Genomic DNA, 27,940 nt, shown 5'->3' with positions numbered 1-27,940 from the left:
GCTTGAAGACCCATCATCCAAGATCCGACTGATGCGTCGTCATGAGCATAAGTCCGTCTTCAGTGATGCACTGGTTTTAGCAAAGTAGCGCCTTAGATATAGCAGGACACGAAAAATCCTGACTAGGATCAGTTCAGCCGAACAAAGAATGCTGCGGCACTCAACTTAATAAATGCTTGCCCAGTATAATGTTCAAAGTTATTTCCAAGCCATTGAGTGACTTGGGTCGTATTCAGTTTTGGGTAGAAAAATAAAGTATGGTATACACGATTACATTATTATTTGTGGATAGCAACGACTCAGATTTGCCAATAAGACCATTAGCAGTAACATCTCAAATAATAACTGCTAGAAATTGTTTGTTTTAGCAAGTCGGTGATAATGATTATATACACAATAATGACATATATAGTTTCTTTATAAATTTTTTATACTTACTAATCCTAACCGCTAGCAATCACGGTCTCAATCTCATGGAAAGAAAAGAAAATATGAAAAACTAATTGTAAAAGGGAGTCCATAAAAATAAAAAATTGATAATTTTGCTTGTCAAATTATTCAAGGTAAGCATTGTTTATCTATGAAGTTCATCCCCTGCAACATCTTACCAGATAACCACAATGAATTTATGCAGCTCATTCGTCATTGTTTAGCAAGTCATCCTTTTTTTTTCTGGGTCGAAGTTCAGCAAGTCATCTACCAAGCATAAATGCTAGATTTATCCATCCGCTGGACCGTTTTTGGTGGAAAGAGCTGGTAGGGATTTACCTTATTCGGAAATACCGAAGAAGTCGTCGAAAGTGCCATTGAGGTCGCATCACATGAGATTGCCACCTCAACCACGAGAGAAAAGAAACGAAAATCAATATTCCTAATTACAAACAAAAGGGTGTGAAATAGAATATCGATCGCTTTGTTATTTGAATTGCTCAAAATAGCTTCTTCATGTAAATTTTCTATACCCTGCAACAACCTCCTGGACCTACAAAGCAAATGATGTATCCCATTCGACATTTTCTAACACAATGAAAGTTCATCAAACCATAAACATTGGATCTATCCACCCACTTTGTCGTCTTATCTGAAGGAGGCAGGAATCTTCCATCCGATCGAATCCAATGGAGTCTTCGAAAGACGACGGCATGGCTGAGAATACCATCTGGCCTCTGATCAATTCCCATCGGTGGACAAAATCCATTCCTTCCAGCTATGCCAATTCCTCCCCAAGCTGTATGTAGTGAGCCATTGCGCAAATGCAAGAATAGCTCCTTCGGCCAGTAGCCTACTTTAATCGCTCGATTGGTCACAATCAACCACCAATTCCCAGTAGTTCTATCCGGATTAGAAATGAATTTTTATAATAAGTGCTGATTATGTAAACAATGCAGAAATTATTAACTCTAGTTCATTTCAATAAACGTTGTGATATCGTACTGTTGCGCGTCGAAGTCCTTCGACATGGCTTTCTTGGCTATGGGCTCTTGGCCCAAAATAAGCTGTACCCAAAATGCTTTTATCGAACTTAATCCTTTCTTTTTCTGAAAAAGAGTTTTGGGTCGGTTTTGGACAGAGAGTGTCAAATGCAATAGATATCTTTATTAACACAAAAAGAGTGTTACGGACTCTCAATAACCTCGACAGCCCAACACGTGCAATGGTCGAGGTGTGTAGCAAGCCTCTACACACCTCTAGAACTAAATTGACAGGGTCAGACAAAAATGTAGGACACAATGCTGGAATTCAATCGACAGCATTGGACGGGAAATTGTAGGACACAATACCGGAATTGAATCGACAAGACTGGACGGGGGATTGTAGGACACAATACCGAAATTGAATCGACGGTACTAGACAAGATGGATGTAGGGTACAACACCCGAATTGAATCAACGGTACTAAACCTAGTAAACAGCCGCCGGAATCTAATCGACGACACCTAACTCTAAATATGAAACTCGCCGGAATTGAATCGACGACGGGAATCTGAAAAATTACAGCTAGGCTAGGCTAAAGGCTAAGAGCTAGTTGAAAAGGCAAGTGTTTTGTGTTTGTTGTTGTGTGTGTGTGTCTTGTTACTACGGGGTATTTATAGGTAGATTCTTTGGTAGCCGTCATAACGTGGATGACGGTTTTCCAGTCTTCACGCCTTTTCTTTTTACATCGTGGGGATTATCGCCAATCTTTTAGTAACCTCTTTGATCGTGGCTCTCCTTCTTGCTCTTTTCTTGTTCCGGAAGGAAATGGCGCCAGAATTTACCCCGACACGTGGCACCTTTTTGATCGGTACGTATCTTGCCTCGGTGTTCTTCCCCGCAGCTTGATCATTGCCCCTCACGTGCTTGTCACGAGCCTTCTTAGATTTTTTAGGTGTCAACACGTACAATGCTTGGTATTAGGGACAATGAGAATTATACAACATGGATGCAATGATTGATCATAGGCTTAATTATGTTGATAACTCTAACAGGGTAGAACCATAGCGAAAGTTGCTAACTTTTTAAGAATAAAAATATTAGCCTCTAATATATGTTAACAAAAAGCTATATCTTAAGAACCTTGAGAAGATATCTGTTCAATATGAAAATTAAGCTCAAATAGAGGTCCACCATAAGTAGAAGCAGGTTCTAGGGTATGACCAGGAGTTACTTCCTTATCCACCTGGACAAAACCCGGACATAGTACATTGTAGCATCCATTGCGATATCCTCACCTTATGAGGACAATGCTTTGGTCAATAAGATTCAAATTATCTCCAACTTCTAGTTTGGATTCTCGAAAATCGATGAACAATGATTTAATTAAGAATTAACAATTATCTTCGCAGCTCACCTGTCCAATATGTGAACAGCCTAGGATGATTATCACGAAATAACTGTGGAGAAACCTAGGAAAATAAGATATTTTTCTTTTAGATCATTTTACCACATTTTGAACCTCTTGTGTAAAAGTTTAAAAAAAAAAAAATGAACTATGACATTGACTTACTTAAAAAAGATCACTTACCATCCAACCGGCTACAATCATTCTAATATGCTCTGGGGGACCGGTTTCAATCCACAAATTATGTGCACTGAGTTGGTCATGAGCAGCAGTAAGATTGAAGAACGTCAAACTTCCACCTCCTCCATATTTAATATTTTCTACCATGTTGTCTGTTCGAGAAACCACCTGTAAATGATAATCTGTAACTTACACTACTAGAAAGTGAAATAAAATTAAATAATCTCTCATTCACCTCTGCCCAGCGGTCCTGCTTTTAAAGATGCATTGATTTTCTTTTTTGTACATAAAAGATGGAAAGAACAGACCTTGAGAGTCAAGTGGACATGTGAAACGTGGTCTGATGAAATTCATATGCTCATAATCTCATTAATAGTTTTGAAAAATAAATCACTGACAGATATGGTCTGTGTGTAAATAAGCATGTGAGCACGGGAGAGAGGGGTAGTACATGTTGATTTGAAGAAACAATACTTTGTCTCATAGCCGCGACGGACGGTATGTTGGGCAAGGATCTTGCCCTCACCAATCTTCTTTTGTTACTTGACGAATGGGTACTGTTCCACTGGGGCAAGGTTCTCTCAGCCCATATCTTACCGATTTTGCATCCGGAGAAGTACAACGCAAGCTAGTGAAATGTAGATTCGGCTGTGTCTACAAGAAGAAAAAAGTGATTGTAGAAGTATTAAATAGATCATTTCCCCTAAATGGTGCAATATTAGTCCACATATTTACTAGTTGATTTAGGAGAAAATGATAAATGTTTACCTGAACCTTATGATTCTTCAGTAAAGGATGATTGAGTGCCGCTTGTTTGTTTATATCAACACAATCAATTTTGTCTCCTTCTTTAGTCTTGTCAAAATCGAACACAGTTAGTCGTTCGTTGAGCAACAATCATGTTTCAAAGATTAACCAGATAAATTGCAATGTCTCCATGGAATTTCAATGGGATGGTTGCAAAAAAGGGTTTAAAAGAAAATTATCAAAAAGGTATTGATGGATGGCTTGTTCATAGTTCTGACCTGTCTTTCCAAAACTAGATCACCCTCTTCGAAAATATATGCCATCTCACACAGAGAAAGACTGAAAATAAGGAGCAGCAATGGCACAAGTTCCACATTGAGTTTCATGGTGACAAAAAGAAGCGTAAGGTGAGGCCCTCTAGCGGTAGCTACGCTTGCTTATATATTGCAAAAATTTCACCCTTTTTGTTGATATTATAGGTAAGGAGGTTGTAATTTTACTACAAGATTGTATTTTCAGCAATACAATTAGATTGAAAGATGGTACAACATAGTTTATTTCGATTCCAAACATGGTAAAAAAATGAATGTAGGGGAGCTGCATATATTACTGCACTTTCACTTGACACCTATATGCTGCTTTTTCCCGTAATTCCTTTCAGGATCAGTCGTGGTCACGCAAGGGTAGGTTGATATGATATAAACCTCTGGTAAAAACCTTCATATTCTACTAAAAAGATATCTGTTTTATCTGAAAATTGTGTTTGAATAATGCATGCCTGCCACTATCCTGAAAAAATGCATGCCCGCCACTTGTCTCATTTTTTCATGGTCATATCATGCATAATTCTTCCCATAACCAACTTATTCTGTACATATACACTTCAAAAGGACAAATTTTGTCCTTACAGAGAAAGGCAATTCAGATATGACTTCAAATTAGAGCATCAAGATGCTAAAGTTTTTCCGTAAAACAATGCATGCTTGCCATTTTAAAAAGAGTACATACTAGCCATTGGTTTGCAAACTCCTTCCACGTTCACCACATGCACAACTACTTTTGAAGCCAATCTATTGTTTGAGACTAAAGTGTACAAATTCAAAATGCAAATGAAATTGAAAGGAGAAAAAAAGAGAAACTGAAATTGAAAGAAGAAAGTAGAGAACAATTACATATGACACAAGGCACATCCAAGTAGGTATAGAACCAAAAGAAACTTCTTGGGGCGCCTGAATTGGCCAGCAAAATATAATGAAATTTTTTTCTTTAATCTAAATGATTACGAATTTCAACTATTCAGAGAAAAGGTTTTTAAAGATTTGGTCTATTTGAAAAAGTAAATTGTAATTCCTTTGAAATAACAAATTAATTAACTTAAAGAGAAAAATAACAATATTAAAGTTTGGAAAGTGCCGAAGAAACTTGCTTGGCAAACTGGAAGATAAAGGCACTTAAGGAATCATAAAAGTTAGAGATTTAGTTTTCGTTTGGATTATGATTTTATCTTTCTGTTAATGTTATGCCATTATAATGTCACCATAAACTTTTGATCCAACTTATTTGAGTTTGTTTTACTGTGTATTAGCAAATGGGCACATGCATTGCCTTTGTTGAAGAAAATTACATTTGTAACATGTAAAAAACAAATGTTTTCACTCCAAACATGGCAAAAGATTTGAGAGACAGAAAAATAATTGTATTACAATAATGCATGCTTGCCACTATCCTAAAAAAGTCCATGTTCGCCACTTGTCTAATTCTTTCATGGTCATGTCTTCCACAACTACATTTTTTCTCAAGGGGCGAATATTTAAATAAATTACGAACCGGCAAATATATTCATTAAAGAGAGAGGCAATTGATGTAGTACTGAAAACTACAGCGTTGGGATATTAAAACTTTTCCGTAAAATAATGCGTGGTTGTCATTTTAAAAAGAGTACATACTAACCATTTGTTTGCAAACTCCTTCCACGATCACCACATGCATAACCAGTTTTGAGGCCTGTCTATTGTCCAAGACGAAAGTGTCATGCAATAAATGGAACAAATTAAAATTGCATACGAAATTTAAAAAAAAAAAAAAAAAAGACAGAAACTGAAGTTGAAAGAAGTAAGTAGAGAAAAGCTATATATGACACAAGGTCGGGATGGGTCCAAAAGGAACTTCTTGGGGCAGCCGGTTGGCTGACAACATGTAATGAAAAACTTTTCTTCAATATAAATTTCAAGCATTTAGAGATAAGGTTTTAAGAGATTCGAGCTATTCAAAAAATTGAATTGTAATTCTCGTGAAATAACAAATTATTTAACTTACAAAGAAAGAAAGAAAAAATACTCGAGTAAGTTTGGAAAGTGCTATAATTTTATGGAATTAGGAATTTTAGAGATTCAGTTTAAATTTGAATTATTATTTCAAGTTTCTGATTTTCAATTAGAATCTATTCCTTCTTACCATAAAATAAACTTAAAGAATTTGATGTCTACAAATCTTTTGGGGCTATGAGGCTCCTCTTTGTTGTATATCTCCTGTATTAAAGAAGAAGGAAAAATCACTCCAAACAGTCTTTTTAACATTCTGTATGAAATGTGATAGGTTAAAACAAGTGCAATTATTTTCTAAAATTTTTCAAATATGTGCAACCCAATCCTAACTTCGTTGGTAGGGGCCTTCTAGTTTCCGAAATTTTGGAATCATTTGAAATTCTCTCAAACCCAAAGCATTATTTCGAGACTAATAAAATAATGAAACAAATTGGTCGATCGATCGTGAAGTATATGAATAGATTATGACCATCAATTGATATTAAAACTCAAATCTTATGAAACATTGAGTAAAAAGTTAGAATCCTAAACCGAATCTTTCAATTTTGAATGGGACCACTGAAAACATAATTACTTATATGCAGAGTCCAATATTTATTAAGGTAATCGGATCCATGAGTTCAATAAACTGACCAAACTAACAAACAATTGAATCAGTAAAATTGAGGTCACCAAAACTCAAGGAAATTATCAAATAAGTCCTAAACCTATTGCACTTGTACCAATTCAATCATAAACATTTCAATTTGACCAATTTCGCCTCAAACCTTTTTCAAATTGCTAAGTCAATTCTAAACCTTTTAATTGTGTCAATTTAGTCTCAAATCTTTTGCCAAATCATCAAAAACTTTAGGATGATATTGACAAATCATGAAAAAGTTTATTATGTAATTGCACAATTGAAAGATTTAAGACTAAATTAACAGATTGCCAAAAAGTTTAGAACTAAAATGGTCAAATTAAATGGGTTACGACTAAATTTGGATAATCCGTTTAGAACTTATTTGGTACCTAAAAAAACTTCAAATTCAAATTCTCACTCAATCAATGAAAAGGAGATAAAGAAAATAAATTGAATATTTAAGTGGGACCTACAATTGCTGGCACCTTCAATCGATAATCAATTTTTGGTTGAATTTTGATAATTCAATTTAAGATTTATTAGCTTCATTGATTTCACATAATTAAACATGTCCGCATCATATCTAACGACTCATATTCTCCAGCAGAGATTTATGATAATTTATGACTTTACAATAGTCTATGTTAAAGTTTATGTACTATTTTATGATGAGTATTAGATGATGCTCGATTTCATGATAAAGCGTGTCAAACATATGTTATACAGGAAATATAGAAGATAGAGTGGAAAATATCAACACAAAACATCATACAGATGTATGTTGTATTTCAACTTTTTGTTGTTTCCCACATTAATGGTATAAAATAGAGTTAGATCGGTTCCTAGTCCAATCCGGTCCCACTAAAAATGGGGAACCGGACCGGAAGGATCGATCCCAGTTTTTGAGACCGGGAACCGGACCGACCGGTCCTATTTAGTCCCATCTAGAAATTGGGAATCGGATTGGAAGGATTGATTCCCGGTTCCTGAGACAAGAACAAGATCGACCGGTCCAATGAGATTCTCGGATAGTGGAACCGCTTGATTATTAGTAGGATTGAGCAACACATAATTTAATTTTAATATAGCTATCAAAATTACGTTTATATTTGAGAAATTTTAAAAAAATAAGTAAAAATAATTAGTCGAGTTCGAGCGATCCAGTTTCCGGTCCCTCGAAACCGAAAACTAAACTAAAAATCACCGATTTTAATTTTATGGAACCGGGAACTAGACTAGCGCACCCGAGAATAGGAGCAAACTAGCTAGTTTGGTCGGGTACGGGTAGTTCCCGATCTTTGCTTATCGAGTTCATTTAAGCCATAAGGTTTGAGGTTCCCATGGTGATTCATTGCCGCCAAAAACTTCATTGCCCATGACCGGAACTTCTTCAGGATACTAGGCCGTATAGTGAAGTTCATACGTCTCGCCATGCTGATCGTGAAGGCGTTCGAGAATTCCATGGCCGCCAAGTCATTGAACGAAACGGCCGCTTTGGCGAAAGATGATATAATGCCGCAATTTCCAAATTTGTACACGGAGATGCGTTTTGCATGTTCGTAACATTAATTTTAGGAAAAATGACACAAATAGCTCATAAACTTTTTTTCAATGTACAATATGGCCATTGAACTTTTAATTTATTCAATGTGAAGCATAAACTATCGTCTAATATTCAATATGATCCTCGAAATTTTAATTTGTTCAATGTATTTCCTAAACTTTTGGTATAAGTTCAGTTTAGTCTTCGAACTATATGAACTTAAATTAATAAAAATATGAAGTTGAACATATTCGAATAATTCATGGACTAAATTGAATATATACCAAAAAAGTTCAAAGAATACATTGATCAAATTAAAAGTTTGAGGACCCCATTGCATATTGGGCTAAACTTCCATGACCATTTGTGTCATTATCCCTTCATTTACCACTTCCAACTAATGTTTTCGTTTGTGACATCGCTCTTTTCTCATCAAGCTAACGCAAGTCACCACATTATCATATCCACTCAAAGGTTTCTAGCTGTTGAGATTGCGGAAGGTCCTGAATGAAGTCTGCTTGAAGAGCTCATCTTCCTATCTGATTTTGGGATTCGCACATGTATTGAGGGAAGTTAAATTCTCCCTCTCCTCTTTTTTTATGAGATACTATTGCCTGTCCATATAATGAAATTCAAGTAGAGGGTGTCCGCTATCTGTCCATGAAATTCAAGTATTTCGTAGCCTTTGAGCATCCGAAAATCGCCTGTAAACACACTGTTAGGAAGATTTTTTAATATAATTTCTATAAGTATTCTTCTATCGTACTACACTATTGATTTTCTCAAAGTATTCTTTGTACTTTAAAATCAAATGTACAGCTATTCAACTCTATTGCCACTCCAATTGGCTGTCCTCAGTTTCTTATCAGGGGCTTGGGATTGATAATATGATATGACGACAGCTTAACCAAATCTTAACCTAAGATGGCCCCTAAATAAGGATTGTTTGCCGGTGGGGTTGGAGACCTGAACTACCAAAGGGTACAGAATCTTGAAGGTTGTTGCACATTTTGAAGATGAAGAGGTATCAGGTCAAGCTCGAGGATATTCATGATAACTCCATACCTAAATCCAACAGAACTCGTCAAATTGCAAGAAAGAGGAAAAAGTACACTATAAGTGTCATAACTTTTGTTCGACATTCACTTGAGTGCCATAACTTTCAAAACATTCACTTAAGTGTCATAACTTTCAAAAATCATTCACTTGAATGCCATATTAGCGTGACAGCTGAAAATCTGACGTGACATGTCGAAAAACTGGCGTGACTCACCGGAAAAATTGATGTAGCACTCAAGTGAACAATTTTGTTCCGATATGACACTCAAATAAACGATTTTTTAAAGTTATGACAGTTAAGTGAACGTTTTGAAAATTATGACACTCAAGTAAACGCCGGATATAAGTTATGGCATTCACGATGTACTTCTCTCGCAAGAAAGAAGTTTCTGCTCTGGCAAATTATGTTACAATCTAAAATTGTAACTCCTCGGGTTCCATCTACTTTGTAGGTTCCTTCTACTTTGCAGTCATGTCATGCCAGTATGTCCACCGTCAAGGCTGACAAGGACATAATTAAGCGGCTTTCTAGTTTCTACCAGTTGTACATACAAATTAAATAGAATCTAAATCTGAGAAGGATTAGAGAATGTCTAACGCAGGGAGAAACAAGCATTAACTCCAAAGTGAGGAATGAAGATGTATTACCTGCAAAAGTTTATATTTCATGTTCATATTCAATATGAGCGCTCTCATCGACATCTAAATTCTCCTCTCTCCAGAAAACGCTTGTATGAGTTATATCTACACTAAAAAATGATCTATTCAGCTCACTAGTCCTCAATGTGACATGGAGACATCAATGTCAGTGTTTGTGCTTGGATCACCAAATCCCAAAACGAACAAAGCCGGGAGCAAGTTGGCCATGAACAGAACACCGTCCAAGGGAGCTCATCCTATCTTCAAGCCACAGAGCATACCTTGTCTGCAAGTAGAATGAAGAATGAAATATTATGAACCAGTTCCAAGGTGAAACTACAATGCCTTGCTATGATAGAGACAAATTTAGGAGACAACCATTAAATCAGGGTTCAAAAGACATGCTTTAAGACGTTTGAATATGAAAAACCACTCTATTGTAGCATTTTCCTCATATGGTCCCAATTCACTTTCAATGAAATCGAAGAAAAGATAATAGGAGAGAGAGAGAGAGAGAGAGCACGTCCGGATAAATAGCTTCAGAAAAACAGTTCGTCAAATGAGCATAGGAATCTGAACATGGAAACTAGTGATCACCTTGTCTAATGCTACTGCAACAAAGACGATTGTCATCTATATATGTTGCTTGCAGACCCATCATCCAAGATCCAACTGATACATCATCATGAGCATAAGTCTTCAGGGATGCACTGCTTTCAACAAAGTAGTGGCTTAGATATAGCAGGACAGAAAGAATACAAAACTGAAAAATCCTGACTAGCATTAGTTCAGCTGAGCAAAGAATGGTGCAGCACTCAACTTGAAACTTAGACTACTCCCCATAATCCTAGATCTCTTTTGCTAGTAAATTTCAGCACAATATGTACTGCTCTCTTTTATGGGCAAGTAGATGCCATTTTCAATATAACATAAAGATATAGAAGTAACCTACTCAAATTGAGCATATAAGGCAACATGACATTCGTTTAATGCTATCTTGGACGTCAACCAATACATGGTGAGAATATTTGAAGTATTAAAGTAAACCAATACATGGTTCCTCTAGCGAATACCTTCAAGTTATTTGAAGGAAGCTCTCGATCAGTCTATTTACTGACAATCTAACAAATCATACTACTGAGATAACCTAAGCCACACTTTATGAATGATTCACATCCAAGTTAATCCTCCCTCCAGCTTTTCCTGCTAATTATTGATAGCTAACCTGTTTACATTGATATACTGTGCGAGATTTTTTGAGAGTACAAGCAGTGAACCCCATGCATGCCGGAAGTACCTGCACAGGGAAGTTTGATCAGTCAACGTCAGATCAGCCAAAGCAATCAATAGATCATGCAACATTGACGTTCATCCTCCACCAGAGAAAACAAAATTAATGTTTGGAATGACAACATAACAATTGAGAGAGCTATGTTTGGGATGACAATCTATGCAAAAAGAAAAATAATAATAATCAGAGGAAGAGACATGACTCAGTAGAGGTTTTCATTTTCATAAAAGCGAAGATTTTTGCTCCATATCATTGCAGTGTTCTCTTGGGCGAAGTTTTGGATGCTTACGACTTTTCATCTCCAAACTTCCACCAATCAGGTTCATACCAAGGCTTTCCCCTGAGATTACGAAAAACAAAAGCTAAGTTACTCAGGCCTCAATAGGTATGGCAGAATATTACAGAGTGCACCCAGGATCCACATCCAGTACACCATCCACTGGCATGCAAAGGAAATATATGATAGAATTGTTGAAGTGGTAAGAATACAAGAAATTGGTAATTTTGCATGCCTAAGTGCTATCATGTAAGCCTCAGCTATAAAATTATCAACCCAAGGAAATAGAACAATAGACTAGAAGCAAAATATTAAGCATAAGAATGGGACTATGCTAAGATGTAATGAAATGTATACTCTTCTGTAATTACGTCTCCTGATTTCATGCACCCAATGTAAGCACCATCCTGACCACGGCGGCGATCCAGCATTTCGATTAACCCCTCTGGCAGACGCAAAAATAAGTATCATTAGTCTTGCACACTCTGCGGGTTTAGCAAACAGTACTTCCAGATGAATGATGGCTAGAAAAATCATCCAAGCACTAGAACTTTACCCAAATCAAGGTTAATATTGTCATCAACTTTCACATAGTACTCTGCATCCCACATTTGAACTGCAGCACTGAAGAAGAACTTAGCTTTCTTGGGCAACTCTTCTTGAGCTTCCTCATGTCCTTCCTATGAAGCAGCAAAGAAAGACACACAATCAGAATCCACAATTTGCTTGTCTGGCCAATAAATTCAAGATTAGAGTCTGCCACTTATTAAATGAACGATTCAGAAGAATTTAGTAAAAGCTAAACTTTTAGTCACACATTGATAACCTATTGCATCTAAGAGTTTTAACAATGACCGATTCATCATTAAAGAAAAGTCACAAATAACTTACAACTTCATACAGCAATCTGATAACCAAAGAAAACTATAAAAACATCACGTCTCTTCATTTAATCCAAGGTAAAAAGTTGAACAACTTAAATCGAGCAGCCAGTAAATTCTTCGTGCTTACAAGGATTAAGAAATCTTTTGTCGAGCGATTTTCCTCGTCAATGTTGCGATCTAGGCTATCACCTCGATTAGCACTGCCAGATTCCAGACAATTTATGAACAAACAAATAGTGCGTAAAAGCAGTTAGAGAAAAGGAAAAGTAGGGATTAAGAGCATGGGAAAACCTCCGACCAATTACAAAACGTATAACAATTCCTCTTTCCTCAAGCTTTCTCAAAGCATCACCTGAAAAATATGACAATAACAATAAAATAAATTGTCTAAAAGTTGAGGGACGTTATGATCAATCATGTATAAATGGTGATGGACGAGGTCACAGAGGACAACTATTCACACAAGACATTGATGCCCTTGTCAAAAGTCACAATAATAAATCGAGGAGAGATGAAGCTTTATGCAAGAGTACAATCTAAGCATCTTCAGACAAGATCATCTAGAGTTAAAGGATCCAGTTGGTCGAGATAAGTCATTACCATCACCCTAAATTACTGGCAACCATATAAAAGTACACCACAGTTTAATTTCACCTTGTCCATGAAAGTATGGCTACAAACAAGAACACCCCTTACATAATATTGCGAAGCACTGTAGAGGTCGGTAATTCAATTAATGAAAGTTTAGAAAAGATCCATCAGATGCAGCGCAATAGTTGTGATTCCCTAAAGGAGCTCTATTTATGGGTTAATTCTCATGTTTAATATAGTTATCCCACTTTAAATTCATGTCGATTAGAAACCAAGAGGAACGTATCCCCCGAGAAGCTTTTTACAGAAGTTTGAACAGAAATTATCGTATGAGCTGTCATATAGTCAGGAAAAGGTAAATGTCCTGCAAGAAGCTTCAGAGGAGATCCTTCAAGACAATTATTTTCTTTCAATACTTTGGTGCTTTTAATAAGTAATGCAGGACACAGAGCCTGACCTCAGCACATTCAACCATATCTCACATGACTTGAATGCCACCACTTCCAATATCGATAAATGGTTTTAAAATCATCAAATAGATCTCTGCAAAAGCATGCACTCACTTTAGACCTCACCTCACAAGAAGATAACTCTAATACATCAGCATAAGTTATTTAGCCAACCCACTTTTTAGCTTTATGGCTTATGCTGCTGCTATTTGCAGATACCTGGTCCCATTACTTGGCATAATGATATGTGGCATGGCAATAAACAACTGACAAGCTGCAATGTGACCCTTAAATAAGCAGGCTTTCTCCCTTTATACCAGTGGCCAGGAAAAAGGCACCAAAAGATTCCTGGAACCCATGAATGACTGGCATGGAAATAAACAACCTAACACACTGCATTTGTGACCCTTAAATACACAGGCCTTCTCCCTTTTTGCCAATGGTCAGGAAAAAGGACCAAAAGATTCATGGACTCCATGCATGAACAATAAGAAAACCATGCCACCATTAGAAACGCTATAGGTACCCAATTATATATTCAAGCAGCTATGGGGCATCATTAATCATAACTCAGAATACCTTTAGGCATCCATGAGCCTCTAAACACATTTCTCTTTAAACGACTGCCAAATCCAGTATAAACTCCAATTACAGCAAGAAGCTTTTGACCAGAAGAAGCGCCACTTTTCTGAATCTGGTTTTTGAGGTACCCCTGACTCTTGGCTAATGTTAATTCCATCTCAGCTTCAACGATTCTTCTCTCCAAATCTCTAACATCCAAAATAAGAAAATAAAAACAAACAAATGTGCATAGGCAATGTTTCAATTATACCTGTTGACGGAATTAATATAGTGAATCTAATGAAAGCACGATAAGGGGCATACTTGCATCCCAGGACTGTCAATTTGTCTTCAAGTGACAGTACTTTTGGCCTCTGCAAAGGAAAACACACAAAGCACCTTAGAACAGATATCAAGGAGACAAATCTCAACTTCTAATCGCAGCTTGATAAGCATGACAACAATAAAAAAAATTAATTTTTTGTTTTGTCCACATGTGAAGGGTGTAAACATTTGAAAGAGGAGACAACTATAGTAAAATTTCAAGTGAAGAGGCAAGATGCAGAATCGAGGAGTAGAGAGAAGCAAAAGAGAAGCACTAGAAACACCTTGTCCAAGTTCTTATTGAGAAGATTAGTCAACAGTGTCCTGTTCTCAGCGTCTTGCCACAACCTAAGCATCCAAATAGAATATTAACCTTCATGAACATGATTCACAGCCATATGTTTGCATTCAAATAAAAGCTTGATTTTACATTTCCATCCACAGCTATCTAACCTACATCTTTGAGAACATTATGAAATATATGGAAACAATATCCATCAAAGTACGATCTTGACTGGTTTCTCTATGTCCTCCTTTTTCCTAATCCCAACCCAATCACACGATTCAAAATCAATTTATTTTTAAACCATTCGTCTCAAATGTGTGAACAAGACATTTACAAGAGTTGTGTGATATGGCTCATTTCCATTCAAACCCCACCTGGTTCCCAGTCATGACTCGTGACTCACCATTTAGTGTAATTTCTAAACAAGTCCTACTTCAAAGATCAGGGTCTAACCTAATCAACTTATCATGAGTTCAGTAAGTTAAAAAGGGACTTTATAGTTTATTAGGATGTGATGGGAATTGATCCAATAATCCAATTGCCCATCAAACTTGACTGGGGCTAAATAAACTCAAATAGGATTTATCTACTAAACCTGATGTAATGGTCGCATAATCCAGGCTTAATATTTTGAAGGGACAAAGACTGTTTGTCTCTTTTATTTTCTTATAAAAGACGATGGCAATACTTAGTCCCAATTCTTGGGTCTTGATATTCACTTCGTGAAGCATATGTGGAGGCGTATCACTTCAGGGTATTCAGGGAATTCTTTTAGAAACGAGGTTCAGGTAGTACAGAGACTCCAAGCCTGTGTTACTCCGTTCTAACCAACAAAACCATTTTTTTTAGATGCAAAACAGCCCAAAGCTTCAAAGGGCCTTTAAGGAAATTACATTTTTCTCGACTGTCCAGTATTACGTCTCTTAAGTAACCATAACCACAGAGACGAAAGTGAACAAAAAAGTCAGATTTGCTTCAACGAATAGTGCACACATCCTAGAACAGCTAAATTCAAACATGCGACTCTATTAAAAAAAAAAAACCATTGGCACTTCAAAATTTAAAATGCCTGATCGACCAACCAAATCGCACAGCTCAATTCCTTCAACCTAGATTAGTCAAAACCCCAAATCACAGCACAGCCATTCCCTTTCCGGATCCAACAACCGGGAAATTCGCGTTGTGAAGCCGGGTAGGGGGAAATTCCCACTCCAGCGACAGCTCAAGCAGCGATCCGCACAACCCAACTACGCATAATCGCGATCAAACTATAAACAATTTATGGGCAGCCAAAACCACCCAGCCAAAATGCGGATAAGCAAGCAAGGCGTTTGTTTTCTTGGGAGAGAGTTGGGAGGAAACGAACCTGCCGGCGACATAGAGCCAGGCGACGCAAGAGAAGAAGGCCATGAAGATGGAAGGGCGCGAGGCCTGAAGAGGCTTGGATCTCCACCTCCTCTCCGATTTCATGGTTGTTGGCAAGCCGTCCATATGGAACCGAAATCCACCCCACCAGAGAGAGAGAGAGAGGGTTTCAGTTGTGTATATATGTGTCAGTACGTGCCTGTGTATGGCAATTTGAGGAGGGAGGAAATGATTTCGTGGGAGAGATCGAAGAAGGAGACGAGTGCGAATTGAAGAATGGAAGTTTTCTTTTGGACTTGGCGAGACTCTGTTTCTTCGGGGGTGCAGATCGACAATGGCAAAGGAAGCCGTTCAAACTCGTTCGATTTTGTGTAATAAGACGTTCGAGTTATTTTTTTATGCAATTAGGTCCTTTTTTTTTTTTGTCGGTATGCAATTTGATCCTTGAGTTTTTCGATTTTGTGCGACAGAAGTAAAATCTATTATCGATGACGGAGGAATTAACGTGACATCCATGTCAGCGCCACATCAGTCTATGACCTTAGATAATTGCCCACGTGGGATGTCCGATCAATTGAATTGAACAAAGGATGGCATGACCAACTACATTTGCTACGTCAACCAAGATGATCAACCAAAATCTCCACATAATTATATTATGCATCATCACTTGATAATGCAGCAACTGATGCCTCTCCTAATCAAAACAACGTCGTCCAAATCGGAAATCAAGGGTTTCGAATTCAAATCAAATTGAGAGAGAGAGAGAGAAAGAAAGACCCATTTGACCCAAATTAGAGACCCAATAATGTGAAGACAACCAGATAAGTGGCTCTAAGAACCTTTTTGTTGTGGATCCTTCTGAAACTAATTAGGCATCACATCAACATTACCAAGTTAGATAACAAGCTAAAAGGAACCGGATTGAGCATAGAAACTCCAAAATTTAGGCCTTTCCAACTTGCTTCCGAAGAGCTAGGCTGCTCCATTTTATTTTCCCATTGAGGCTAAACTGGACTTCCCTAGTCCATTGTGTCCTCTACCTCGGACCATTGCCATCATCATACACTCTTGAAATACATTTGCCTGAAAACCAACTATGTCTAATCTTGGTTGGCCTTTCACTCCTAACGACAAGTCATCCCTATGATTTGTCACATGGGTTTGATCCTCCAAGGTATGTTAGAGCTCTCTTCAACCTGCCCATAGCTAAATCGACTAGTTTCTGATCAAATAGGAAGAACTAGAAGATTCCAATGTTAGAAAACACCTACACCTAATGGATTAAGCCATTTTTCCCATCTCCTTGCTAACCCATCATGCAAAAGGCATCTTGTTAGAGTGAGTGCTCTTTACTAATCGAATAGTAAAGGCTCTATACTCCACTCCTTCAACTAATTGTTCGCACTAGATCTCAAGTACTCTATTGCACTCCTTAAATAGGGCTTTTTTTTTTTCACATTTTCCTCACGGTACTTGTACGCTATCGGTCATTGAGGAATACTTAGGCTTAGAGGGTGGCTGTAAGGGAACCGTGGCTCAATTGAGTCCTTGGCAATGGAAATAAATGACTTCATGACCAATAGCAATTTATATGTATTTTTTTTTTTGAAAATATAAAAATAGTTTTTGTCCATTGATTGTTGTTAGTGATATAAGTAATCATTTTTAACTAAAAAAATTCAAATCATTCTACTTCCACTCTCAAACGACGCAACAATTGATTGGATTCGCAAAATTTTCAATTTGTTTGGGAAGATACCATGCTAGTAAGGCTTTTCGCCCACCGCAACCTTGATGCTAACAAAGTGGCTGATTGAGTCATCAAGGCCCAAACTCTTATTTGTTCTGAAACCTCAGTTATGTACGCATGAACTTAAGCTTTTGAATATGAACTATCGATGTATTTGTTTGAGTGAAAATGTTTTTCGAAAATTAATTTTTCGAATTTTCATTTGTTTGATTTGCCGAAAATGACTTAGTTAATGGAAAATACTTTTCGATCAATGAAAAGTTCATGTATAAAATTAGGGAAGTAAATTCTTAAATTTAAAGAGGTGAAACACTTTTCAAAATTGCTTATCTTGAATTTTTTAATATTTGGTATTTGATTTTTGAATTTTTTTTTTTCCTTGTCCTTTTCTTCTTCCTCTGTCTGCTGCTAGGCCTTGGCGATGGCCAGCAACAAGCCACATGAGGTTGAGCCTTTTCATATGCAGCAAGCTCAAGCTTGTCCGAAGCAACAAGGCTCAACCTCGTGCAACTAGCTAGTGACTAGTGAAGGAAGAAGAAAAAGAAAAAGAAAGAGAAAAGATTAAAAAAAAAAAAATATGAGATATTATAAAAATGATAAATTATCTAAAAATTCGAATGTTTTTTTTAACCTAAAACAATATAATGAGATTAAAATCATTTTCCAAATCCAAACACTTGAAATATTTTTGGTCACATATCACCAAACAAAGGAAAACAAACCGTCTTCCTGAAAAATGATGTCCCGAAAATCATGTTTCTTTTTTATGCAGTTTTTCCCTAAACAAACTTACCCTAAGGCTTTATTTGTTTCACGAAAAATAACTTCTAGGACAATATTTTTCAGATTTTCCTGCATTTGGTTTGGGAAAAAATAAACAAGTTAAGGGAAATATTTTCCACCCATGAAAAAAGTACATTCAAAAGTGAGGAAAATATATTTCTCTGTTTGAGAAGAGGAAATATTTTCCCTCATCTATCTCCCTTCACTCTTTCTCTTTGATTTTCTTTTTAATTATTTTAGAAAAAAAAATTTAAATTTAAAATTTGTTTCTTTAATTTTCCTTTTTTAATTTCTTTTTTCTTCTATCGGCCACGATGATGGTTAGTGACCAACCATAGGCTAGGATGAGCTAGATTCGACGAGGTCGAGCTTGCCCAAGGCACAACGAGCCCGACCTTGTCGAGGGCAAGAGTTGAGCAAGCTTGACCTCATTATGGGCAAAGGCTCGGGTGAGCTCGACCATGCCGACCTCGAGTGAGGCTAAAGCCAACCAGAGAAGAGGGACACCCGAGGCTCCACCTTGCTTGGGGCAAGTCGCTAGCAACCAGTCAAAGAAGAAGGAAAACAAAAAACAAAAAAAAAAAAAAAAAAAAAAAAAAATAGTTAAATAAAATGAATAAAATTAAAAATAATTAAAAATTCAAATTTTTAGAAAAAAGGCAAAAGTGGATAAAACAAAAATAAAAAATTATTAAAATGATTGCAAAGAGGAAAATCAAATTGAATTTTCGATACCAAATGGCAAAAAATCTTTTCTAGTTCATTTTCATATTTTAGCCAAAAATCAAAAAATATTGGCCACTTTCAAAAAATGTTATATTTTTCACGAAATAAACAGAGCCTAAAAAGGAAAAATACTAAGCACATGATAGAGGTTATATTCGTTAGATGCTCAATCCATCCTACCACTAGTATAAATCATGTCATGTTTGGTCCATCCATATGGACTTCACTCGGCTTTAAGGTGAGAATCTCACAAGTATTATTTATTTACCCAAGGTAAAGTTGCACATCCTTGAAAAAGGGCAATCGCTATACTTGTCTTGTCTATTGGATAAGGCTCACAAAGACACCCTGCCGTGTTTTCATTGAGCAATCAAGCCCTAAAATTCTAGGAATTGTAAAATCAAGATCGTCCGTTCACTATGATATCCATACAATTCTTGTTCTAGTACTATCTCTTTTTTAAAACATTAAGACACATGTATCGGATATCCTTTTAATAACTTTATATATGTAAATACATGTATTCTAGGTGAGCACGGATTGTAGTATTTTTCTTTTCTCAGGGGAGATATCTAACCGACCATAAAGTTCCGACAATTAGTGAGATTAGAACAAATTGTGGTACAACCGACAAGGATTAGAACAAACATTTGTTCAACGAAAAAATGAATGATTTTGAAAAATATTTTCTTAAAATTAATCTTTTTGAATGCTTGAAATAATTAGTCGGTGGAACGATGTTTTCACTGTCGGCAATAATTTATGTCTAAATAAATACGTGAAAGAATGAAATTTTTTTTTGTTCATTCATTTTTATAAGCGATTTAAACAACCACTTTTCGGAAGAAGAAAAAAAATTCAAATCACTCATTTCCGCAAAAAAGACGGAACCTTTATTTGCATACAACAGAAATTTATTGTGTAATGGCCGTGTTAAATCAAATCCTTCTCACTTATTCTTGGGATTCATCGATTCCTTCATGGAAGATTTGATGCTTTGGGGGAGTGGTCTAAAAGCTGAGATGGACCTTCTTGACATTGTGTTCATCTCCAATGAATTGTCCTCGACAGAATATATGCTCAATCTCGATGTCTTCTGGTCCTAATCTCCTTAGCTTTCGCATCTTTGCATTAGTCAAAAAGTTGCCCGAGAGGTGGCAGAGGGCGCTTCAAGAACGGTGGAGATCATGTTCTTGAAAGAAAAAAGTAAGTTAGGTGCTGTTTGGACATTCTTATTTGGTGAATTATTCTTAATTATATTCTTTGATAACGAAGATGTTTTGGTACACTGCTTCCATGTGTGTTCCTATCTTCCATCTTTATGTTGTCATACTAAAACTCTAGTAGAGGTATGTATCGGTCCCGATTCAATTCGAGAACCCATTCGGCAATTTTGAGTGACTCACGTGAGAATTATCGGTTTGATTCGCGGATCTTAAGGAGGCACCGTATCGATCGGACTAACCGGCAGAACCGGCTCAGAGTGTGTGTATGTCTATATCATGTTTTTTTTTATAACATAAACCATAAAAAAATTCAAAGGCAAAGTATTTGTAGCAGAAACCGATAAAACATAATAAAATAACATTGACTGTTTCAGGGCGAGCATGGTTTCTCGATTCTACAAACTGGGACCGACCCTATTCATTATGGTTGTTGGTTTCGGGGTGGGAATCGACTCACCCTAAAATCAATCACCCTTAGACCTTTGTTTGAGAAATTTAATGATGATAAAAGATAATAATAAAACTTAGATATATAAATAAATAAATTAACGAAAATGATGGTGTTATCCATAATTTATATAGTGTATAGATGTTTTAAAGTAAATATCCTAAAGAGATTCTTCTTGAACGTAAAAGAGTTACTGCTTAAATAAAGGAAATAATGCAAAGAAATGAGTAATAAACAGGTAGTGCCATTGATTGCGTGCTAAATGGTTGATTCTTAATCTAGACCGTTTCGACTAGTTGAACTCATGGATTCTTTTTATCAGAGGTATGGGATATTATATGAGCACGCAAGAATGCATAAATATGCATAAGGATTCATTTATAAGCATCAAACGAAAAGGACGAACAATTCGATTATTTGAAGAACGGATTAGTCTCAAGAATTTTTTCAAACTCTTTCAGCTCAAGGAAACTTATCTTATAAATTAATCTCGCGACTAACTTAACGTGATCAATCAATTAATGAGTAATGTCTTGGGATGGGGCTTAAGTTTGGGAATCACTTTATGGTGGGGAATAACTTTATAATTTGCTACACCACCTTTATAACACGACAGCTTCTCGAGCAAGAGACGGGAAAGATGAGAGAACAATAGGCCACCTCCTTCCAGAGAACTCGGACATTCGGGAGAATTGCTGACTGTGCGCTGAACCGACCACGAATCTCACTCTCTCTCTCTCTCTCTCTCTCTCTCTCTACGTACAGTTGAAGCCGCCATTTGCCGGCAGCATCTTAACTCGACTCTTCTTCCGTCACCCTGTCATCTTCTACAAACACGAGTGTTGCTTACCCATGCACGAGCACAAGATCGGCTGAGAGACCCTTCTCTCTCTCTCTCTCTCTCTCTCTCTCTCTCTCTCTGGGTGGTTGAGAATGGCGGGAAACGAGTGGGTCAACAGCTACCTGGAGGCGATCCTCGACGTCAGGCCGGGGCCGGACGACCCCAAGTCGTCGTCCCTGCTGCTGAGAGAGAAGGGGCGCTTCAGCCCCACTCGCTACTTCGTGGAGCAGGTCATCACTGGCTTCGACGAGACCGATCTCCACCGCTCTTGGCTCCGAGTCAGTATCTCCCTGTTCCCTCTCCCCCCTCTGTAAAAATTTCTGATGTTGATGGGTTTATTTGTTTTGGCTGGCTGTGGCTTCACTTGGCTTACTACCATTCGGCTTCTTCTTCTGCTCCGTAGGCCGCGGCGACTCGGAGCCCGCAGGAGAGGAACACGAGATTGGAGAACATGTGCTGGAGGATCTGGAATCTCGCTCGCAAGAAAAAGCAGGTGTTTCCTTCTTTTACGTTCCTCGTCCTCGTTTGTTTTCTCGAACAATCGTCCCGTGTCAGCATCGATGAGAATGCGTCTTTCGTTTATTCGGTCGGAATGGGAAATGCCCTGTTTCTGGTTAATCTGGTGCGTTTGTTACACTGTATTGGCTATTTGTGACCGATGACGGAGGTTATCATTTGGAAAATCAGTTATTAGTTTGCTCTTTAGTCTTTTACTTGGAAATGAGGGGTTAAAGTACGCCCCATGGAGATCAAATTTTTTCGTTCAGGGTTCACTGTGGCGATTAGCTTATATCGATCAATTCAAGGTTGCGAATTGAGTTGATTAAAGGTAAAAAAAAACTGGTGTGGTAGCCTTCCCAAATGAAAAGAGACCAGTAGTGAAATTGCATTATCGTTTGTTTGGATGCAGTCGAGCTTGTGATTTGGACTAAACCTATCCTAAAATCTTTGTTTGCCAATATTTTCATGAAGCCATCGAGGATTTGTATGGTCATTGAGTCCTCTTTCCATCAGATAGGGTTCGAGATTTGTGGCCTTCTCCTTGTTGATCATTTCGTATTTGGTGGCGTCTTTAGACCTACTTTTGTGCATAATTTGATTGATTTTTGCCTAAGACCCTACTTTTCCTTCATAATTATGTGGATTTTTCTCGCGAATTTCGTATTCGTTTCCGTTGATCATTTCCCCTTCTGTCTGTCATCCTCTTCGAATGTAGCTTGAGGGTGAGGAAGCTCATCGCATCGCTAAACGACGTCTTGAACATGAAAGAGGTCGTAGAGAGGCAACTGCTGACATGTCTGAAGATTTATCATCAGAAGGAGAAAAGGGGGATTCGACCAATGAGATCTCGTCTCATGGTGGAGAGAGGATGGCTAGAATCGGCTCTATTGATATCATGGACAAATGGGCTAGTAGACAGAAGGACTACAAGCTTTACCTCACCCTAATAAGGTATTGGTCAACTCCCATCTTCACCTTATTTTCGACTATATTTTCGAAATTTTTTTGAAACACAAGTTCTTTTGTTTTAGTTCCATGCTGCACAAGATACATTTATGATCCGATGCATATCTTACTTGCGGTATTGAGTGCTTTTGACTGCAACTTTGATGCAGCCTTCATGGCTTGGTACGTGGAGAAAACCTGGAGCTTGGCCGTGATTCTGATACCGGTGGGCAAGTGAGCCTTTACAATCATGTTCTGATGTGACACACCCATTTCCAATCAGTTATCTGGTTTGATTCTGATTGTATTGTCTGGATCAGGTTAAATATGTGGTGGAGCTTGCGAGGGCACTGGGCTCAATGCCAGGAGTTTATCGGGTCGATCTGCTGACAAGACAAATATCAGCTCCAGATGTCCACTGGAGTTATGGAGAACCGACGGAGATGCTGAGTCCAAGAAACTCTGAATTTTCACCCCAGGAAACTGGTGAAAGCAGTGGTGCATATATCATCCGAATACCTTTTGGCCCTAGAGACAAATATGTACCAAAAGAACTGCTCTGGCCATACATTCCTGAATTTGTTGATGGTGCACTAAGTCATATTACACAGATGTCCAAAGTTCTAGGTGAACAAATTGGTGGTGGCCGACCAGTTTGGCCTGCAGCTATTCACGGGCATTATGCAGATGCAGGGGATGCTGCTGCTCTTCTTTCTGGAGCTCTAAATGTACCCATGCTTTTTACCGGTCACTCGCTTGGTCGAGACAAGCTTGAACAACTTTTGAAGCAAGGAAGACTGTGGGAGGAAATAAATGCGGCATACAAAATAATGCGCCGGATTGAAGCGGAGGAGCTTTGTCTTGACACTTCAGAAATCATCGTTACTAGCACGAGGCAGGAGATAGAAGAGCAATGGCGCTTGTATGATGGCTTTGATCGAGTATTAGAGCGAAAACTGAGAGCAAGGATTAAGAGGGGTGTCAGCTGTCATGGAAGATACATGCCACGCTTCATGGTGAGTGAGTTGATAGTTCCTAATTCAAGGTGTATTCAAAGATTCATTTGTTTGCTAGTACATTTAGGATAGTTTCATGCCTTTGTTATCTCTGAGCAGGTAATTCCTCCTGGAATGGAATTTTGCAATATTGTTCACCATGATGGTGATGTGAATGGGGAAGTGGAAAGGAATGAAGGGAAACATTCTTCGACCGACCCGCCAATTTGGTCTGAGGTTATAGTTCTTCCTGATAAGTGCTATAGCTTGAACAAGCATATTATTGTGTCATTTTTCCGATATATCAATTACACTGTGCTCCTTGGTTGTTACATGCAGATAATGAGATTCTTTTCAAATCCTCGCAAACCCATGATTCTTGCTCTTGCCAGGCCAGACCCCAAAAAGAACATCACCACTTTAGTCAAAGCATATGGAGAATGTCACCAACTAAGAGAGCTCGCTAATCTTGTATCCTCCTTTCTTTTGTGTATCATATATGCGTTCCCTACCGTAATTTTTTGCGTTTCTTCATTAACCTTTTTCCAATTTTGATGTCCTCTGCTTTTTCTGCGTTGCAGACACTAATTATGGGGAATCGTGATGACCTTGATGCAATGTCTACCACAAATGCAGCTGTTGTTCTCTCCATTCTCAAGCTAATCGACAAATATAATCTATATGGCCAAGTAGCGTATCCAAAGCACCATAAGCAATCTGATGTTCCTGACATTTACCGATTAGCTGCAAAAACAAAGGTATTTTATGTAATTCTATTCCTTCAGAGGCTGTGGGAATGATGCTGAACATCAGAACATGAGCTTGAAATGGGATGATTTTCCAATGTCAGAGTCATCGGTTTTGTTTTCCTTCTCTACCATAGCCGCTTGTACTCTCCCTGCTTCACAATAATGCAGTTGCTAAAATCAACTTTGCAGTCCTTTGGTGAGAAGTTCCATTTTTAACTGGACAAACTTACACTGCCAATCTTCCTTGTAGGGGGTGTTCATCAACCCGGCTTTCATCGAGCCATTTGGCCTCACTTTGATTGAGGTTCTTCTGTCAGCCTACCATACACAATCTTCGTGATTTCTAGCAATTCCAATACTACTTGTGGTTCACTAATGATATCCTTGTGTCATCTATTCCTACCCAGGCAGCTGCTCATGGTTTACCTGTTGTTGCCACAAAAAATGGTGGTCCTGTTGATATTCTTCGGGTGTGTTCAAGCTGGAGCCTTCTATAGACATTCTCGTATGTTAACTGGGGTTTTGTGTAGTTCAGCTATGAAGTAGCTTACTATGACATTGTTACAGGTTCTGGACAACGGAACACTTGTTGATCCTCATGATCAGCATGCCATAGCCAATGCTCTTCTTAAACTAGTTTCAGATCAGCAGCAGTGGTCGAGATGTAGGGAGAACGGACTTAAGAACATTTATCTTTTCTCGTGGCCTGAGCATTGTAAGACATACTTGTCTCGAGTAATTAGTTGCAAACCGAGGGGCCCAAAGTGGCAGAAGCATGACAACAACTCAGATTCAGAATCGGATTCCCCAGGAGATTCCTTGAGGGATATACAGGACATATCTCTGAATTTGAAGTTTTCATTGGATGGAGAGAAAAGCGAAGGGAATGCCACCATCCTTGAGGAAAATTCCGATGATGCAAAGAGTAACATGGAGAACACTGTTTTGACATTAGCAAGGGGTGTACGGAGAGGAACTGGAAAGGGCATGTCGACTGAGAAAGCTAACGAGGATATTGGCAGCTGTGATTTTTCAAGATTTAGGAAGAGAAAATGGATATTTGTCATTGCAGTGGATTGTAATGCCACTGCAACTTATATTGACATCATCAAGAAGATTATGGAGGCAACAAGGAAGGAAAAAGCGGCTGGTTTTATACTATCAACGGCCTTGACCATATTAGAGGTGCACTCACTATTAACATCAGAAGGCTTGAACTTGACAGATTTTGATGCGTTTGTTTGCAGTAGTGGTAGTGAGTTGTTCTATCCATCATCAAACTCTGACGATGGCCCTTCGGGGCTTCCCTTTGCCGTTGACCTCGATTATCGTTCACATATCGAATATCGTTGGGGTGGGGAAGGTCTGAGGAAGACGTTGGTTCGCTGGGCTGCCTCCATTAATGACAAAAGGGATGGAGAAAGCATTGTTGCAGAAGATGATTCAGGATCAAGTTCGTATTGCTTTTCATTTAAAGTGGAAGATTTTGATCTGGTAAATCCCCTACTCTTCTCCTCCTCTTCCTTCTAAGTACATGCTTCCAAACAGAACATACATCCTAGCCACCGAAACTCTTTGGATGGCACCATGTTGTCTTTCATAGCTTCAATACCAGTTCCCTTCAGAATAGTACCAAGGCAAATAGGAACCTATCCGGAAGCATTTTGACACCTTTTCTTTCTCTTGCTACAGATTCCCCCAGTTAAGGAACTCAGAAAACTGATGAGAATTCAGGCTCTTCGTTGCCATGTCGTGTGTTCTCAGAATGGCAGGAAAATCAACGTGATCCCTGTTTTGGCATCTCGAGTTCAAGCTCTAAGGTACTTATGCAGAAGTTCTACAGTTAGTAATGATTGTTTGATGCTAAAATCCATCCCTTTGATGCAACTTCCTTGTATCTAGATTTGCATATGACTCTGGTTTTTTTTCTGTCTTCCTTGTGCTAAACTTTTACTCCTTGTATTACTTCTGATGTTTTGACCTGCAATACTTACCAGTAATCAGACACTTCAGGCTTAACCCTTATCAGTTTTGTGAAAATCTTATGTAATTTCAACCAAATCCTGGCAAAAAATTGCAGATGTTTTCGCTCTCTTTCTGCCAATTAAACCTTTAGAGGAACATATATATAGGTCAAGGGATAGAAGTTGTTAATCCAGGAAATAGCATTGCATGATTCAAGAATATGCTGGAGTTTGAACACTACCATGGTTGAACGGCTTGTAGGAAAATCAACTGGAAATTGCCCGGTAATTGGCTGTACCGTAGTCATCAGATTTTCGGTGTACTTAAGTTTACCTTCTGTTCGATCTGCAACGAAGCAATTTAACACGAAGCCCTTATGGAGAACTATAGAGAAGTTTTCTGTAAATGAGTCTGCTTATTACAACATTTGATCCGCAAGTTTAAGCGGCCCTCTTGATTAGCACGAAGTTCAGTTCTTATAATGCCCGAGAACGTCCAATCTGCACCTAAATCAAAATACATGGATCTTGTGAAGTACTGGCGAGTCTTTTGCAGGTATCTGTTTGTCCGGTGGGGCGTGGACTTGTCGAAGTTTGTCGTGTTCGTTGGAGAATGTGGCGACACGGACTATGAGGGGCTGATCGGCGGAGCCCATAAAACCGTGATACTAAAAGGGTTGGACGGCGAGTCCCGTAAGCTGCATGCTAGCAGGAGTTACCCTCTCGAGCACGTCGTTCCGTTCGACAGTCCCAATGTCGTTCAAGCCGAAGGATCCGATGTCGGCAGCATCAAGGAAACACTGGCAAAACTAGGAGTGGTGAGGTCGTAGTTTCTTTCAGCTTTGTGCATTCCTCGTATCTGTAAGCAATTGGTTTGCGCAATACAAAGCAGCCAGGTTTGAGCAGGAACATGTATTCTCAGCTATTCGAACTCTTTTAACACCGTGGCCCTTGGAAGTATTCAAGTAGCCTTTTGAGAAAGGGATATGCGAAATGTGGTAGTTAATTCAATCCTCCACCTTTTAATTATGTCAATTTAGTCATAAA

General features: G+C 38.1%; 2 protein-coding genes across 4 annotated transcripts; one reads left to right on the top strand and one right to left on the bottom strand.

Moving 5' to 3' along the window:
- On the bottom strand, positions 1-16,247 carry LOC115743538 (hydroxyproline O-galactosyltransferase HPGT3). 2 transcript variants are annotated; one of them, XM_048277865.1, is made up of 13 exons: positions 16,204-16,247; positions 15,964-16,127; positions 14,596-14,659; positions 14,312-14,361; positions 14,006-14,196; positions 12,678-12,738; positions 12,514-12,586; positions 12,059-12,182; positions 11,860-11,947; positions 11,515-11,565; positions 11,160-11,231; positions 10,532-10,644; positions 9,916-10,220 (listed from the first exon to the last, which is right to left on the bottom strand). In XM_048277865.1, the coding sequence occupies exons 2-13, from the start codon at positions 16,086-16,088 to the stop codon at positions 10,198-10,200; spliced, it is 1,035 nt and encodes a 344-aa protein (XP_048133822.1). In that variant the 5' UTR covers positions 16,089-16,127; positions 16,204-16,247; the 3' UTR covers positions 9,916-10,197. The 2 variants fall into 2 exon arrangements, with proteins under 2 accessions (XP_048133823.1, XP_048133822.1); XM_048277866.1 differs by lacking the exons at positions 9,916-10,220; positions 10,532-10,644 and adding an exon at positions 1-70 and having other exon boundaries at positions 15,964-16,247.
- Positions 16,248-21,620: 5,373 nt separating this feature from the next.
- Positions 21,621-27,885, top strand: LOC115728649 (probable sucrose-phosphate synthase 1). Of its 2 annotated transcripts, XM_030658984.2 has the most exons (13): positions 21,621-22,017; positions 22,143-22,232; positions 22,956-23,191; positions 23,356-23,419; positions 23,506-24,201; positions 24,301-24,417; positions 24,520-24,651; positions 24,762-24,938; positions 25,180-25,233; positions 25,337-25,399; positions 25,497-26,423; positions 26,622-26,749; positions 27,450-27,885. In XM_030658984.2, the coding sequence occupies exons 1-13, from the start codon at positions 21,832-21,834 to the stop codon at positions 27,721-27,723; spliced, it is 3,144 nt and encodes a 1,047-aa protein (XP_030514844.2). In that variant the 5' UTR covers positions 21,621-21,831; the 3' UTR covers positions 27,724-27,885. The 2 variants fall into 2 exon arrangements, with proteins under 2 accessions (XP_030514844.2, XP_048133526.1); XM_048277569.1 differs by lacking the exons at positions 21,621-22,017; positions 22,143-22,232 and having other exon boundaries at positions 23,050-23,191; positions 23,356-23,411.
- Positions 27,886-27,940: the final 55 nt, after the last annotated feature.

Source organism: Rhodamnia argentea, chromosome 4 (genome assembly GCF_020921035.1).
Source record: "Rhodamnia argentea isolate NSW1041297 chromosome 4, ASM2092103v1, whole genome shotgun sequence".
Lineage (NCBI taxonomy): Eukaryota > Viridiplantae > Streptophyta > Magnoliopsida > Myrtales > Myrtaceae > Rhodamnia > Rhodamnia argentea.
Note: the sequence above shows the minus strand (reverse complement) of the source record. Positions and strands in the feature narration are given on the sequence as shown.